Source organism: Drosophila teissieri, chromosome 2L (assembly GCF_016746235.2).
Source record: "Drosophila teissieri strain GT53w chromosome 2L, Prin_Dtei_1.1, whole genome shotgun sequence".
Lineage (NCBI taxonomy): Eukaryota > Metazoa > Arthropoda > Insecta > Diptera > Drosophilidae > Drosophila > Drosophila teissieri.
The window spans coordinates 26,339,706-26,357,785 of record NC_053029.1 but is presented as its reverse complement, the minus strand read 5'-3'; the positions used below and the strand labels follow the sequence as shown (position 1 = coordinate 26,357,785).

Genomic DNA, 18,080 nt, shown 5'->3' with positions numbered 1-18,080 from the left:
ACGATAAAACAAACAAAAAGATCACAAAAGTGATATAACTAATTCCAACTTTACGATTCCCAAGGGACCCTCTAAAGTACAAGGAAAAACCAGCCACTGGTTATAAAATTTAAAAAAAAAATACAAAAACATATTATTTTCAAGACACAAAAACATATTATTTTCAAATAAAAACACAAGGTCTTACTAACCCAATTCAAACATAATTAGAGATAAGCTCCATTATTTGCTCCCTTGATCTTTTTTAAAACTCGACCCATTCTTAGTTCGGTTTTACTTATTGTTTTATGGCTAACGCGAACAACCTGATAAGACCCTCGATACTGAGTGCCGAAGCGACTAGACAACGCGTCAGACAACAGGAAGAATTAGCACACAAAAGAATCATGGTTGAAAATGTGGACAGAGCTGCATTAGCAGCCACAATTAGCGAAATCTTAACACAACAACTACCAAGTTTCTTGAGACGCCTCAATTCTTCGGAAGAAAACGCAAACGTAACAGACCAGGTAATTGCCCCAGAGCATGCAGGGAACTTAGGCGATTTAGACCGAGTACCGGATATAGTTAAATCTATCCGGGACTTTTCAGGTGATCCGTCCGAATTTAGTTCTTGGAAGAAAGGAGTAGACCGTATCTTAGAAGCATACAGTGCTTTCCAGGGTACCCCGAAATACTATGGTATTTTACATACCATACGTAATAAAATTGTAGGACCCGCCGATATGGCATTAGAATCTTACAATACTCCTCTGAACTGGTTAGCGATTTCGAAATGTCTAACTCTGCATTATGCTGACAAGCGCGACATTAACACATTAGAATACCAAATGACGATGCTTATACAGGGTGCCAACCAATCTGTGGAAGAGTTCCATCAAATGGTTTATAAACACCTATCCCTAATCCTAAACAAGATCGGTTGTATGGGATTAGGGAGAGAAGCAGAACTGTTAATGACGAAAATGTACAGAGATAAGGCTCTAGACACCTTCGTACGAGGATTACAAGGCGATTTGCCTCGTCTATTGGGAATTAAAAAACCAGTAGACTTACCCTCGGCATTACACCTTTGCCTCAAGTTAGAAAATCAGAACTTCAGGGCAAAACATGCAGCAAACATAGGACAGACAAGGCAGTTTAGGAATCAGTCTTCAAAGCCTTCACCTGCTCCTCGCAGTAATTTATTTATCAATAGACAACCACCAATTCCACCCCCCCGAACTCGATATTATCAATTCGGACAGCAACTACCGACCGCTTTACCACGACAAAACTTCGCTTACCAGCTTGCACAGCCAGTAGCTGCACCTCGACCTTTTCAGAATAGACAATTCCCGCCACAGCAGTCAGCGCCACCTAGGCCACAGGCCCCAAAACCACTGCCTCGTCCAGAACCTATGGATGTGGATCCCAGTGTACAGATCAGACCTCGCTTTGAACTAGGTAAAAGACCACCTGGCCCAATACCAGATGGGATGAAGCGTCAAAGGAACTTTAACATACAGACTACAACAGAAGAAAACGAAACGCGTTCCACGGAGACTCCATTAACCACGGACTACGAGCAAGCTATGGCAGAGTACGAGGACCACAACTACCTTGACGACAACTTGGACGACTACATAGATCAGATAGATGAAGCGGATGCTGACAATAACACTTACGACTACTACGACAACGCTGGGTTAAATTTTTTAGAATAAAAAATTCCTCTCTTCCATACTTTCTATGCAAGATGAGGAATGGCAAATTTATTAGAATACTTATAGACACCGGTTCAAACCGCAATTATATCCAACCTAAATTCGTCAATAACCCTATACAGAATAAATCACCTTTCAATGCTGTCTCAGTAGGCGGCAGCACAGTAATTACGCATCATAAGGTAGCAAACCTTTTTAATATTCAGGATGTTGAAGTAAAATTTTTTCTGTTGCCCACATTAAAATCTTTCGATGCCATTTTGGGCAATGATAGTTTAAAAGAATTAGGGGCAGTAATAAAAATCAGCAAATTATTATGATATTAAAGAACGGTCTCTCGATCCCCATAAAAGAAAAAACATTCGAAGCAGTCAACACAATTATTCCGAGAACATCCCACTTGTCCGACAAACAAAAAACCAAGCTAAGCGAACTACTCAAGTCGTTTCCAGACTTGTTCGCAGACCCAAACCAAAAACTGACCTACACAACTAACGTAAAGGCAACGATCCGAACCTCGTCCGATAATCCTATTTACTCAAAATTCTATCAGTATCCAATGACACTGAAAGATGAAGTAAACAAACAGATAAAAGAACTTTTAGAAGATGGTATAATTCGACCTTCTAGGTCTCCGTACAATTCACCAGTGTGGATTGTACCCAAAAAGGCAGACGCTTCAGGCGAAAAAAAATATCGCATGGTTATTGATTATCGCAAACTCAATAAAATAACCATTGCAGATAAATACCCTATTCCTGAGATAAATTTTTCAAACTTTACAGAACGCCAACATGAAATGTCAGCTAGACAAATGTGAGTTCATGAAAAACAAAGTCGAATTCCTTGGATTTGTTGTCTCCGATAGGGGAATAGAAACAAACCCGAGTAAAGTGGCAGCGATAGCAAATTATCCCTGCCCTAAAACTTTGAGGAGTCTAAGATCCTTCCTAGGCCTTTCCGGCTATTATAGAAGATTTATACAAAATTATGCCAAATTAGCAAAACCCCTAACTTCACTTTTAAGAGGGGAAGATGGACACGTGTCCAAAAGAATGTCATCCAAAAAAATAATTTCATTAGACAAAGAAGCTCTAGAATCTTTCAAGAAGCTTAAAAGTAACTTAGTGTCAAAAGAAATAATTCTCTGTTACCCAGATTTCAATAAGGAGTTCCATTTAACTACTGATGCTTCAAATTTCGCGATCGGCGCAGTTCTATCGCAAGACAACCACCCTATATCATTTCTTTCTAGAACACTTTCCAAAGCCGAAGAGAACTACGCGGCGAACGAAAAAGAAATGTTAGCCATAATTTGGGCACTCAAGGCCCTCAAAAATTACCTACACGGTACAGCAAAGGTTAAGATCTTTACAGATCATCAACCTTTAACACATTCTCTGAGTAGCTGGAATGGGAACGCCAGAATCAAGAGATGGAAAGCTTATTTGGAGGAATATGATTATGAAATATTTTATAAACCAGGAAAAGAAAATGTTGTTGCAGACGCGCTCTCAAGAATACCTTTAGAGCAGATTAACTCGGTTGCCTCTACACAACATAGCGCCGAAAGTTCTAGCCATGACCTAATCCCTAGCGTCGAAGCCCCAATAAATGTTTTCAAAAATCAAATATTCTTTTATAAATCAAATAAATATGACTACAAGTTCACCATCCCATTTCCTACTTTCCATAGACATGAAATATACAGACTCGAATACACCACGGACGATATAATAACAGACCTAAAAAAACACCTCAACCCTTCCGTAATTCACACGACTGAAGACATTATGGGAAAAATACAAACAACCTACAGAAGTCACTTTAAAGGAATCAAAACTCGATTCACCCAATTCAGGGTAGAAGACTTGACAGACGAAACTGAACAGAAAGAAAGAAAGAATTCTTCAAATACATAGGAGAGCACATCGAAACTATCTAATACCCGTTACTCAGCTATTCGAAGTGCGAAGGAGAGTCTTCAGCATATACAGTTTTTGGCGGTTTTGTGGGCGTTAGAGTGGGCGTGGCAAAAAGTTTTTTGGCAAATCGTTAGAAATTTACAAGACTAATACAAAAATGAAAAAATATCGAAACATTTTTCAAAAGTGTGGACGTGGCAGTTTTAGGCGGTTTGTGGGCGTTAGAGTGGGCGTGGCAAAAAGTGTTTTGGCAAATCGTTAGAAATTTACAAGACTAATACAAAAATGAAAAAATATCGAAACATTTTCAAAAGTGTGGACGCGGCAGTTTTAGGCGGTTTGTGGGCGTTAGAGTGGGCGTAGCAACATGAATCGACAAACTTGCGCTGCGTCTATGTCCCTGGAGTCTGTATGCTTAATCTCAACTTTCTAGCTTTTGTAGTTCCTGAGATCTCGACGTTCATACGGACAGACGGACGGACAGACGGACAGACGGACGGACAGACGGACGGACAGACGGACATGGCCAGATCGACTCGGCTACTGATCCTGATAAAGAATATATATACTTTATATGGTCGGAAACACTTCCTTCTGCCTGTTACATACTTTTCAACGAATCTAGTATACCCTATTACTCTACGAGTAACGGGTATAATTATACATTTAGTTAAGCTACGTAAACATTGCAAAGAAGCTAAATATGACAGACACCCCCCAAATCCGGAAATTCAAGAAACTCCTATTCCAGAATATCCCGGTCACATATTGCACATTGACATTTATTCTACAGAACGACACTTAGTACTCACTGCAATAGATAAGTTTTCTAAATTAGCGCAAGCTCGAATTATAAATTCAAAAGCAATAGAAGATATCAGAACCCCTTTGCGTGACATTATATTTTATTTCGGAGTCCCAAAACATATCGTTATGGACAACGAAAAAGCTTTCAATTCCCAATCAATTAAGTTCATGTTGGAGCAACTACAGATAGAAGTCTATACTGCCCCACCATACAAAAGTACCGTTAACGGTCAGGTAGAACGATTCCATTCAACACTCTCAGAGATAATGAGATGCCTCAAGAAAGAGGGCACTGAGAGAAATTTTAAAGAACTTTAAGAAAGGACAGTTTACGAGTACAATTACAGTTTTCATTCGGTTACAAAGAAACGACCATTAGAAGTATTCTTCGGTAGGAGAGAAACAACAGACCCGGACCAATACGAGACAGCCAGACAAGACAATATTGAAATACTTAAAAATAAACAGGAAATTGACCGAACAAACCACAATAAGAAAAAAAACGAAATACTAAACTATCAGCCAGGAGAAGAAATATTCGTAAAAATAAACACTAGATTAGGTTCAAAGCTTTCCCCAAGTTAAAGGAAAGAAATAGTTAAGATAAAGCAATAAGTAAACAGAATAAAAAGTACATAAAGATATCAAATAAATCAGAATATTACTATGGATTACGAACGATGTCAGTGGAACGATGAACCTTACAAACTATACGAACGCACAGATACTGACAATGAACAAGGGGTTCGGAAAACTACAAACCTCAACAACTAAACTAATACACCTCATTAACCTCGACCAAATCCAAACCGCTTTAGATATTTTACATGAACATACGGAAAATAGCCTTAAACGCAGTCCATTATACGCTACCCTTCACCATGAGATAAACACAACTACTCACATACTCCGAACAATCACAGCCTTTCCCAAAACTCGAAAAACTAGGTCCTTAAATTGGCTAGGGTCAGGATGGAAGTACATAGCGGGTAGCCCAGATCATGATGACCTGGTTATGATAGAGCAGACAATAATAACCAACAGGTCATTATTAACAAACAGTTAGAAGGAAGAATAAATAAACTAACTTCAGTATCTAATGCTCTCAGCAATTCTATTCAAAAAAGCAGTTCAGTAAGTATCGAGACGGCTATTAGTTTGCACAACCAGATTCGCCTTTTAAAAGAAGAAATTATTAACATTAGATATGCCATTCAATGGGCACGATTAAACGTAGTTAACACACTTGTATTAAATGAAGATGAGCTAATTGAAATCGAGAAAATTTTTAAAAGAAATAATATGCCAACCCTATCAATGGAAGAAATAATGGAGTTTTCCGATGTGTCAATTCTACATAATAAAACAACACTTCTGTATATTGTAAAAGTTCCAAACTTAGAAGAAATACAATACCAAGACCTTATTATAAAACCCATAGTAAAAAACAATTCAATCATACACTTAAACTTTCAAGAAATCTTTGTTTACAAAAACATTACCTATGGCATTCCCCAAACTTGTAAAACCGTAGAATATATAAAAATATGCGATAAGAAAAAAATTGTTAATATAAGTAATTCAAAATGTATACCAAAGCTAGTTCAGGGACAGAAAGCGCTGTGTAGTTTTAGCAATGCCGACCATGTATCCAAAACAGAAGAAGTCGACGATGGAATCATCCTACTAAACGACTACGATGGAAACGCAACATGGAACAACACAGAACTTCACCTAGAGGGCACCTATCTGGTTCAACTATCAGGTGACTCGATAATTATCGACAACCAGCAGTTCAGCAACTTGGAACCTACAGTCTCGACCCCCGGAGCACCTCTTGTGCAGTTTACGGCCGAAGAAAAAGAAAGACTTAAGGTTCTATCTCTTGAAGCATTGGAAGCAGTGCACATAAACAACACTGGGCAGCTGATGAACATAAGAACACATTCAACAGTTAACAGCATTACTTTGTTAACGCTCTTTGGGATTGTGCTGGTTCTCATCCTGGGTTTGCACATCTATAGCCAACGGAAGAAGAGCATAACCCTGCAACTAGGTCCCACGCCTGGAATGGAAGCGAAAGTCACCGCGATTCTCGCACCTACAACCCGCGAGCAATCTTCGACTGAGGCACAATACCAGCTACCTCAGTTCAACGACATTCCATACTTTTAGAGACAGCTTGAGGACAAGCATAAATTGGAGGGGGAAGAGTTAACAACAAAAATGTTTAAATCCAGAACAATGAACCCCAATAAGCAAGCTTCAATCTTCAAGCTCAGCGTCTGCATAATTTCCTGCACACGCCGAGCTGCCAAGCAGAATTCGATAATTTCCTGCACACGCCGAGCTGCCAAGTAAAGTTCGAAGAATCTGATTGGTAACAACTTCCGCTCCCACCAATGCAAGTGATTCCAAGAAGACTGCACTGATTTGACCAGCAAAACATCAGCCGATGTCGTGGCCTATTCGAAAGCTACGGAGCCGACGCCGATCCTCTGCCACCAAGGGCAGCGCAGCTCACAGCCAAAAACTCACAGCTTGCTAGGGACAGCTTAGGGTAATTTAGTTGCAAATTGGATTTATACAAATAAAGTCGTTCTTAACTGAACTCCAATTTATTTTATTATTTTTTTACCATGCTAACCGCAAAGTAATTTACTTATATAAAACCACATAATGGGATGATTTAGCGATTCTAGCGAGGCAAAAGATAATACTGCCAACGTAGTGAATAATGTCAAAATAATAGATAAATATAAAATAAAATAAAATAATACAATTTTGTTTAAGAAATTACAATACAAGGATGGAATGGAGTGAAAAAGCGAAACGTATAGACGAATTTCGCTACAAGTTTGACAAATCATATAAAGCATAAAAAATGCAGTAAAAAAAACAGAAACGTTTAGAAACCATACAGAGATAGTAGTAAGAGAATACATAATACCTTAGTAAATAGGTATACAAATTGATTAACAACTGAGCACTATAACAAATGTTTAAGGGTGATAAAATCCCTAAGCACAAGATTAACTAATATCAGAAAAAGAAGACATATTCTGTTTAACGTGTCAGAAAGTCTAAGTCAATTGGTGGAATTCGATCCCGACCAGTTCCAAGAACTAGACGATTCTATTCAATCAAGCGACTCTTAATCCGATAGTGACATTGATACACTAGAAGGAAGCGATCGAATTGAAAATAAGCCAGAAACAATAACAAATTTCTGAAATGGACAGACATTGACAGAATTTATCAAGCTAGCCACATCTCTGATACCAGAGTTTGATGGTGGTCACGAAAATTTACAAAGTTTTCTAGATGCTCTAGAACACCTTAAAGGTCACTCATGAGCAGACAATTTCTGCAATCATTACCCAACTGTCAAGTGCTTTAAGAGGAGAATCGGTAGAAGGTATATCTGCCATTCTTCTCAATATGCAACAGAAAAATAAAACGGCTAACCAATACACCCAAGAGGTGGAGAAACTTACAAAGGCCCTTAAAGGCGCCTATATCAGTGAAGTTCTCAGCCAATCCCTTGCAAATAAATACAGAACTACAACAGCTGTAAAAGCCATGACACAAAATTGCTCCATTGATAAGGTAAAACTTAACATGCAATCAGGCACATTCACAAACATGAATGATGCCATTTCTAAATTTGTAAACAGTTGCAGATATAACAGCTCAAAATAACACTGTACTCTATTATCGACGAGGTGCAAATAACGATAACAGAGGAGGCCGAAGTTATAATCATGGCAGAAATAGCAACCACAACAATTAGAACCGAGGCAGCAATTACAAAAATAACAATAATAATAACTATAATAACGGTGGAGGAAGAGGAGGCCAAAACCAAGGAAGAGGCCGAGGTAACTCCAACCAGGGCAACAATAACAACAATGTAAGAATGGCGCAAAATACGTCGGAAAACTCACAGAACCCTTTTGGAAACAATCAATAAATGTTAAAGTTCATTCCATCAATTATAGTCTTAATATATTCGTAACTTTCTATAACCATTCGACTGAAAATAAACTAACATTCCTCATAGATACTGGGGCAGATATCACACTCTGATAACTTCAAAATTCAGGATGAAAAAATAATAAATATCCAAGGCAGAGGCCAAGGTATAACAAAGTCTCAAGGAACAACCTCAATAGAACTTCAATCAACGAAATATATTATTCCACTTGAATTTCATTTGGTAGACTAAAATTTTTCAATACCATGTGATGGAATAATAGACATTGATTTTATAAAGAAATTCAATTGTCAACTAGATTTCAAACCAAGTGAAGACTGGTTTATAATTAGACCCCAAAATTTAAATTATCCAATATATGTTCCAATAACATATAGCGCTGGCAACAATACAGTTCTTCTGCCAGCCAGATCACAAGTTATTCGGAAAATAGACATTAATGCTGTAAATGATACAATAGTACACTTTGTTACTAATCAGGAAATACACAATGGGATTTATTTTGCAAATACAATAGCAGCATCCAAACATGTATACATTCGACTTCTAAATACAACTAATTTCGACCAATTGGTCAAAGTAAACACAATCCAATATGAAAATTTAAAAGATTATGATATTCATAACACCAATCCAGAAAATAGAAGCGAACAAGTACTTTCAAAACTAAAGACAAATTTTCCAGACCAATTTAAAAATCAATTAAATGAATTATGCACACAGTATAGTTATGTGTTCGGACTGGAAACCGAACCAATATCAACAAACCATTTTCATAAACAAACATTAAGACTTAAAGATGATGAACCCATTTATATAAAAAACTACAGAAGCCCGCATATCCATATTGAAGAAATTCGGAAACAAGTATGGAAATTAATTAGCGACAAAATCGTCGAACCGTCTGTATCTGAGTATAACAGCCCACTCTTGTTAGTTCCGAAAAAATCATTACCAAATTCACAAGAGAAGAAATGGCGATTAGTAATTGACTAATCGTCAAATAACTAATAACAAACAAATGACTAATTGTCAAATAAATAAAAACCAATTTCTGAAAAATTCCACTCCCTAGAATTGATGACATTCTAGATCATTCGAGCTCAATACTTTTCATGCCTTGACTTGATGTCAGGTTTCCACCAAATAGAACTTGAGGAAAACTCAAGGAATATAACATCTTTTTCAACGAGCAATGGCTCATATCGCTTCACGCAATTACCATTTGGTCTTAAAATAGCACCAAATTCGTTTCAGAGAATGATGACTATATACTTCTCTGGTTTAGAACCTTCTCAGGCATTCCTTTATATGGATGACTTAATAGTGATAGGATGTTCCGAAAAACACATTATTAAAAACCTATCTGATGTTTTTAATGTATGTAGAAAATATAACCTAAAGCTGCATCCATAAAAATGTTAATTTTTCATGCATGAAGTGACATTCCTAGGTCACAAATGCACCGACAAAGGAGTATTTCCAGATGACAAGGAATTTGACGTCACCAGAAATTATCCTGTCCCTCATGATGCGGACAGCGCAAGACGATTTGTAGCATTCTGCAACTATTATCGTCGATTTATAAGAAACTTCGCCGATTATTCACGGCACATAACTAGATTATGTAAAAAGCATTTCCCTTTTGAATGGTCAAGCGAATGCCAGAACGCATTCGAATACCTTAAAGAAAATCTTATGCACCCCACATTATTACAATATCCTGATTTTCGCAAAGAATTTTGCATTATAACGGATGCTAGTAAACAAGCTTGCGGAGCAGTTCTAACTCAGAACCGAAACGGGATTCAGCTCCCAATAGCTTATGCATCACGTTCATTTACAAAAGGAGAAAGCAATAAGAGTACAACGGAACAAGAACTAGCGGCAATTCATTGGGCAATTACCCATTTTAGACCATATATTTATGGCAAACATTTCACCCTTAAAACGGACCACAGACCTTTAACGTACCTATTTTCTATGACTAATCCCAGTTCTAAATTAACTCGCATGCGGCTAGAGCTTGAAGAATACGACTTCACTGTAGAGTACCTAAAGGGAAAACATAATATATAAATATAAAAGTACTCAAAAACATGCAACATAAAGTCCTGAAAGTCATTACCAGGCAACAAAGTAGACATGATAAAAACTGTACAGTAACAAATAAGGAACTATTGCCTAGGGAAAGTATCTGAAATGTATCTAAGCCCAACGTACACGAAATCATATCAAATGATGAAGTATGAAATGAAACGACGTTACGATTAACTGAATCTATTTGTTTACTAAAACGAGGAAATAAAGTTATTGCCAGAATTGATGTTGACGATTATATATTAATGGAATTCTAGATTTTGGTCAGTTCTTCCAAAGGCTCGAAATGCAAGCCGGTATGCTAAAAATCAGCAAAGTCAAATTGGCACCGAGTGAAAAAATCTTTGAATCCATTGCAATAGATACTTTCAAATATAAAGGCAAAAAGAAATTGAAACATTAAGACCTTTATACAAACTGAAAAAGAGATGCAATCCATACTGTCTACATTTCATGACGATCCAATTCAAGGAGGTCATACAGGCATTACAAGAACGCTAGCGAAAATAAACAGACACTATTATTGGAAAAATAAGACTCGTCATATAAAAGAGTACATACGTAGATGTCATAAATGCCAAATGTCGAAAACAACGACACATACAAAGACCCCAATGACTAAAACAGAAACCCCAACAAATGCTTTACTTTTCAACGAATCTAGTATACCCTTTTTCTTAGAAGATCAGAAGACCTAGAACATTACGACTACAAAAAATGTTTTGTTTAGCTTTATAAAAAACAAGAGAGAACGCTATAGTCGAGTTCCCCGACTATCTGATACCCGTTACTCAGCTAGTGGAAGTGCGAAGGCGAGTCTTCACATGACATTTTTTCGTTGAGGCGTTAGAGTGGCGTCAAAAAGTTTTTGCAAATCGATAGAAATTTACAATCTAATACAAAAATGAAAAAATATCACAACATTTTCAAAAGTGTGGGCGTGCAGTTTTGGCGGTTTGTGGCGTTAGAGTGCGTGCAAAAAGTTTTTGGCAAATCGATAGAAATTACAAGACTAATACAAAAATGAAAAAATATCAAAACATTTTCAAAAGTGTGGCGTGGCAGTTTATGCGGTTTGTGGGAGTTAGAGTGGCGTGCAACATGAATCACAACTTGCGCTGCGTCTATGTCTCTGGAGTCCGTATGTTAATCTCAACTTTCTAGCTTTTGTAGTTCCTGAGATCTCGACGTTCATACGGACAGACGGACAGACGGACAGACGGACGGACAGACGGACATGGCCAGATCGACTCGGCTACTGATCTGATCAAGAATATATACTTATATGGTCGGAAACGCTCCTTCTGCCTGTACATACTTTCAACGAATCTAGTATACCTTTTACTCTACGATAACGGTATAATTAATTGTGGATCATGCAGTCCAGTAATTCATAGGAATGGAAATATAACTCAGTGAGAATGTTTAAAACAGGAAATTTCAGTAAAAAAGAAAAAAGCGATGTCTTAATGTATATGATAAAATTGTGTCGAGTAGAAGGGCAAAAGCTTATCAGTGTGCTCAAGCTAGCGCATAGTCGAGTGGTTTAGATCAACCTGATAAGCTTTTTACAATTCATTTGTTTACATTTACATTTCATTTCGAATTCATATTTAACAAGAGAGAACGCTATAGTCGAGTTCCCCGACTATCTGATACCCGTTACTCAGCTATTCGAAGTGCGAAGGCGAGTCTTTAGCACATACAGTTTTTGGCGGTTTTGTGGGCGTTAGAGTAAGCGTGGCAAAAAGTTTTTCGGCAAATCGATAGAAATTTACAAACTAATACAAAAATGAAAAAATATCAAAACTTTTTCAAAAGTGTGACGTGGCAGTTTTGGGCGGTTTGTGGGCGTTAGAGTGGGCGTGGCAACATGAATCGACAAACTTGCGCTGCGTCTATGCCCCTGGAGTCCGTATGCTTAATCTAAACTTTCTAGCTTTTGTAGTTCCTGAGATCTCGACGTTCATACGGACGGACAGACGGACGGACAGACGGACGGACAGACGGACGGACAGACGGACAGACGGACGGACAGACGGACATGGCCAAATCGACTCGGCTACTGATCCTGATCAAGAATATATATACTTTATATGGTCGGAAACGCTTCCTTCTGCCTGTTACATACTTTTCAACGAATCTAGTATACCCTTTTACTCACGAGTAACGGGTATAACAATAACTAGGCTTACATATAACTTATATGTGGGCGTTAGAGTGGGCGTGGCAAAATGTTTTTTGGCAAATCGATAGAAATTTCCAAGACTAATACAAAAACGAAAAAATATTAAAACAATTTTTACAATTGTGGGCGTGGCAGTTTTGGGCGGTTTGTGGGCGTTAGAGTGGGCGTGGCAACATGAATCGATAAACTTGCGCTGCTTCTATGTCTCTGGAGTCTGTATGCTTAATCACAACTTTCTACCTTTTGTAGTTCCTGAGATCTCGACGTTCATACGGACAAACGAACAGACGGACGGACATGGCCAGATCGACATTCCACGTATCCACATTCTTAAAATAAAAACGAAGAAGTACAGGCCATGTGGTGAACAAAATATCATGATTACGCCCAGCTGAGAAGTTTACCAAGATGATTTTGGCGTGATTACGGCCTAATTCATCTTGCGACTGGCCGACATAAACACCAGGACCTTTCGAGTGAGATCCTGCAAACGTATGCAACTGGCGAGCGAAGATCATAAGATTTTGGATTTGACAAGAGCCTGTACATCTTCAGCGTTAGCTGTCAAACGGTTTCTCAAACGATTCTCAACTCGAATCGTTATTTACGTGCGGCAGGCCAATCACCTGTCATGCGAAGACGCCAATCCCTTCGCATGCATTAGGGAAACCCGTTTAGGAGAAGTAGACGAAGCCATGACATCAGGAGAAGCCTACGCGCAGAGATGTGGAGATGTATTGCTTTATATAGTTCATGCTATTCCTACTTCATTTATGTAGTAATCAAAATGTCGCTTTAATTTCTGATCATAATGAACCGTGTATGCCACACAATACATTTTGTCAGGAATTATGTTAAAATACCTTTGCACAGCACCCTAGCACAGCATCTTCGATGGGCACACCGAATTTGTGTAAGTCGACTATTAGCTTTATATTGATTTTTCCTATCTTAAGGGGGTCGTCTACCCAGGCGCTCAAATTTGGGGATTCTTTTTCCAGGATGGATTGCAAAAAAACTACACATGATATTTGAACCAAATTTTTTTTTATCTGATTAATTAATGCTTTAACTCAAAGAATATAAAAAAAACCGGATGAAATTGTCGTAAAATTTGCCATTTGCGCGTCGTTGAGTGTGCAGTTCTTTTACTTTTTATACCCGTTACTCGTAGAGTAAAAGGGTATACTAGATTCGTTGAAAAGTATGTAACAGGCAGAAGGAAGTGTTTCCGACCATATAAAGTATATATATTCTTGATCAGGATCAGTAGCCGAGTCGATCTGGTCATGTCCGTCTGTCCGTCCGTCTGTCCGTCTGTCCGTATGAACGTCGAGATCTCAGGAATTACAAAAGCTAGAAAGATGAGATTAAACATACGGACTCCAGAGACATAGACGCAGCGCAAGTTTGTTGATTCATGTTGCCACGCCCACTGTAACGCCCACAAACCGCATAAAACTTCCACGCCCACACTTTTGAAAAATGTTTTGATATTTTTTCACTTTTGTATTAGTCTTGTAAATTTCTATCGATTTTCCAAAAAACTTTTTGCCACGCCCACTCTAACGCCCACAAACAGCCCAAAACTGCCACGCCCACACTTTTGAAAAATGTTTTGATATTTTTTCATTTTTGTATTAGACTTGTAAATTTCTATCGATTTGCCACAAAACTTTTTGCCATGCCCACTCTAACGTCCTCAAACCGACCAAAACTGTCAGTGTTGAAGATTCTCCTTCGCACTTCCACTAGCTGAGTAACGGGTATCAGATAGTCGGGGATCTCGACTAAAGCGTTCTCTCTTGTTTTTTATATTTATACGTCTGATCCAGTTTGGTTCGCAGAACGAAACTTTGTGAAGACCTAGCACATTTTTCGGAAAATTGGTCAATAAAGAGTTGGCATCGCTATCTTCCTCGGAGGCGGTTCAGAAATTTCCAATATAAATTTAATTGGCAGACGTCATATTTTTATTCCAGCTTATTGGTCGAAATACTTTCAAGACAGTGCGGCAGTGCTGCACCAAATATCCAAGGCAGATCAAATTAACCAAAGCAGCGCTCAAGCAACCAAAGCAGCGAAGAATTAGGTAGAGCAGCGGCAGCGCAGCTCCATAGCTCCGCAGCGCAAATTACTCAAACGAGGTTTGCCATGACGTCACAAAATTGCCAAAACCTCATGTGCCAATTTGGGGTGGGATTTTCTTCTGCTATAAACATGCAGGAATTTTCTCCAAACAATATATATAATATAAGAAGGCACTGGCACTAAATAGGCACTGAAATAAAATTTGGTTATAAATTGTTCATAAGAAAATGAGCAATTTCATACCTGGTCACTTTTTATAAATGCACTTGAAATTCACAGAAATTAATTTTATGCGTATGTTTGCCGGTTTTTAACTGATATTATTATATTTAACATGTATTTTTATACATTAACTTCAGTATATAATATTTTCAGCAAAGTATATAAATTTATTTCACGCACTTGACTTGAACTTATTTGGTCGGCTGCTGTTCTTAGAGTAAGCTGTACTCAGACTCGGCCTAGGCATATATCAAAGCCGATCATGCGACAACGGCAAGTGCAGTCGAAGTCGACAAACATGAGTGGGTGTCGGCACGCACAACCGATGCGCTAGCTTATCCAAGGTGGCTTAAAGATAAGCCACGCTTAAGCTAATTGCTTTCGGAACTAGCAAAAGGGGAAAGAGAAAAGAAACAAATCTGTAGGAAATTGGACACTACACCGCAGTTAATGCTGCAGAGATTTTAATACCAGAAGCATTCACTGAAAAAAGTAAAATTTCCACCTTAATTCTTTTTAGGCATATTCTGCAAGTCTTTTAAATAATATACACCTATTGATTTACCCGACTTATTAATCAGTTCGTAATACGTAGAACTTAATTTCTTTTTAACCTTAGCTGAAATGAACACAGGTGCCAGCTTGGCGTTGAATCTTTTCCCTGCATTGCTTTGGGCAAAGTTTCTAGAATACACGTTGGCTCCCACACTGAATTGTATTGGTCGGCAGCGTAGATTATAAGTGCGAGCGTTAACGTCATGAGATATAGCGACTGTCTCTTTAGCTTTTGCTCTAGCAATCTGAATCACGTCCTGCTGTTTAAGAGAAGTATCGTCAGACAGCAGATTAAGTTTTCGAAGAAGCTCGTAGTCTTGACCATTTAATATCATGTTTTGGCCAAACGGCAAGAAATAGGGCGAGAATCCAGTGCTGCGGTGAACACAGGCTCTTAATGAACCTCTAATTTCGTTGAGATGGCTATCCCAATTCGAATGGTCATTACCAATATGTGCTCGAATTGCCGCAAGAACTGATCTATTTAGCCTGGCGTTGGTCTGTGGCGAATAGACAGCTGTACACATATGTTCAATGCCAAATCGTGTTAAGAAAGATTCAAAAAAGCCAGATTTGAATTGGGAACCGTTATCGGGTAGTACCCCAAAAACGTAAAACAAGTAATTCTCTAAATAGTCACAAATCCGGTTCGAAGTAAACTTCTATAAAGGATGTAAGAAATGAAATTTAGTATGATGGTCAACGATGATTGATCTGGGGTAGGGTCCCAGCAGATCAATATATAGTTTCTGAAACGCTCTATCTGATGTCATTGGTTTACCCATAGGTGGTCGCAAAACAGTATTTGCGCTTTTTGTAGACCTACAAACAGAACAAGCCGATACGTAAGTACTTATTTGAGTCACGATTCCTGGCCAAAACATATATCTCTTTAGCTTTTCTATTAATTTACCTGTGCCACAGTGAGCTGCATCGGGTGAATTATGTGCACGATAGAGAATATCTTCAGTGAGAGCTGTTCGAATTCATAATTTCCATGACTCTGCTTCTTGCGTTGCATCACCAGTTGCGTGTTGCGTGCGCTTATATACAAAATTTTCGCTAACTTTTAAATCAGGCAACTTAAGCTGATTTTCTTGTACGCGCCTAATGAGATCTTGGTATTCGATTGAGTTAAACTCTTTCGATGTTAAATCTACTATCGGGCCGATATCATTAAGTTCATTTACGTACGGTTCATCGCGTCTAGATAGAGTGCCGGCTACGATATTCTCAGTACCTTTTCAATGACTAATCTCCAACAAATAACCCTGCAGATAGATTGCCCATCGAGCTAATCTTCCTGTTAGATCTTTTTGCGCCATTAACCATTTGAGCGAGGCGTGATCGGTAATTACCTGGAAAGCCTGACCCTCGACATAAGCGCGAAATTTCCTAATGCCCCGGATTACGGCTAAGCACTCAAGCTCAGTGACAGTGTAGTTTCTTTGGGCCTTTGACAACTTCTCCGACATAAACGCGATAGATAACTCTTCGTCCTCTTCATTCTTTTGAGCTAATACGCTACCAAGACAATGGGTGCTAGCGTCGCAAATAAGTATGAATGGTTTAGAGAAATCGGGAGACCTAAGCACTGGAGCTGTAGTTAGACTGGATTTCAGTTTCTTAAAAGCTTCTTCCGCGGCTTCATTCCACTCTAAGCATTTGTTTTTCTTGAGAAGCTCAGTTAGTGGAAAGCTAATTGCGGCATAGTTTTCAACGAATCTCCTATACCAACCTGAGAGTCCTAAAAATCTTCTCTGTTGTTTTACTGATTTGGGAATCGGAAAATCTAAGATAGCGTGTATTTTCCCGATATCGGTTTTCAATTGGCCATCGCCATTTATGAAACCGAGATATTTAATCTCCCGCATGCAAAGCTTAGACTTTTGTATATTAATAGTCAAGTTGGCTTTCCGGAGGCACATGTGGGAATCAAAGTCGTCTGACAAAATAAGGAGATCGTCTAAATAAACGAACACCCTTGTTCGAAAATGTGGTGGTATTACTTTTTCCATAAGCCTACATAAGGTCTGGGGTGCATTGCACAGTCCAAACGGCTTTACCTTATACTGGTACAAGGGCCTGTTTTGGATTGTGAATGCGGTGTATTGTCTAAATTTTTCTTCAAGCGGAATTTGCCAAAAAGCATGCTTCATGTCTAGACCAGTTATGTATCGAGCAGGAGGTAGCCGGCTTAAGATGCCGTCGATATGTGGCAGAGGGTAGGCATCTTTCCGAGTATATTTATTTACGACTTTCGTATCTATGCACAAAAGCAACTTTTCGCCACGTCTAACTAAAAGACAGTTGCTGCTCCACGGACTGTTGGATTCTTCTATTATGTCCATTTCAAGCATCTTGTCTATTTCCTAAACATGTCTTTCTCGACGGTTGGTGAGACTGGCCAATGCCTTTGCTTGACAGGGATTTCGTTACCTACATCGATGATGTGCTCACACAAGTGAGTTCGGCCTAAACCTTCCTGA

General features: G+C 38.5%; 1 protein-coding gene across 2 annotated transcripts in view; it reads left to right on the top strand.

Annotated features, from left to right (window-relative positions):
* LOC122626232 (kelch-like protein 10) overlaps window positions 1-18,080 on the top strand; it is a 168,651-nt gene that overhangs the window by 124,288 nt on the left and 26,283 nt on the right. The window contains exon 1 of one of the 2 annotated variants that reach the window (XM_043806409.1): window positions 13,520-13,636. The exons of the other annotated variant lie outside the window; for it this stretch is intronic. Coding sequence (XP_043662344.1) covers window positions 13,535-13,636 — 102 coding nt within the window. The 5' untranslated portion in view covers window positions 13,520-13,534. Of the gene's footprint in view, window positions 1-13,519; window positions 13,637-18,080 lie in introns of those variants that run through there. 2 annotated transcript variants of the gene reach the window in all.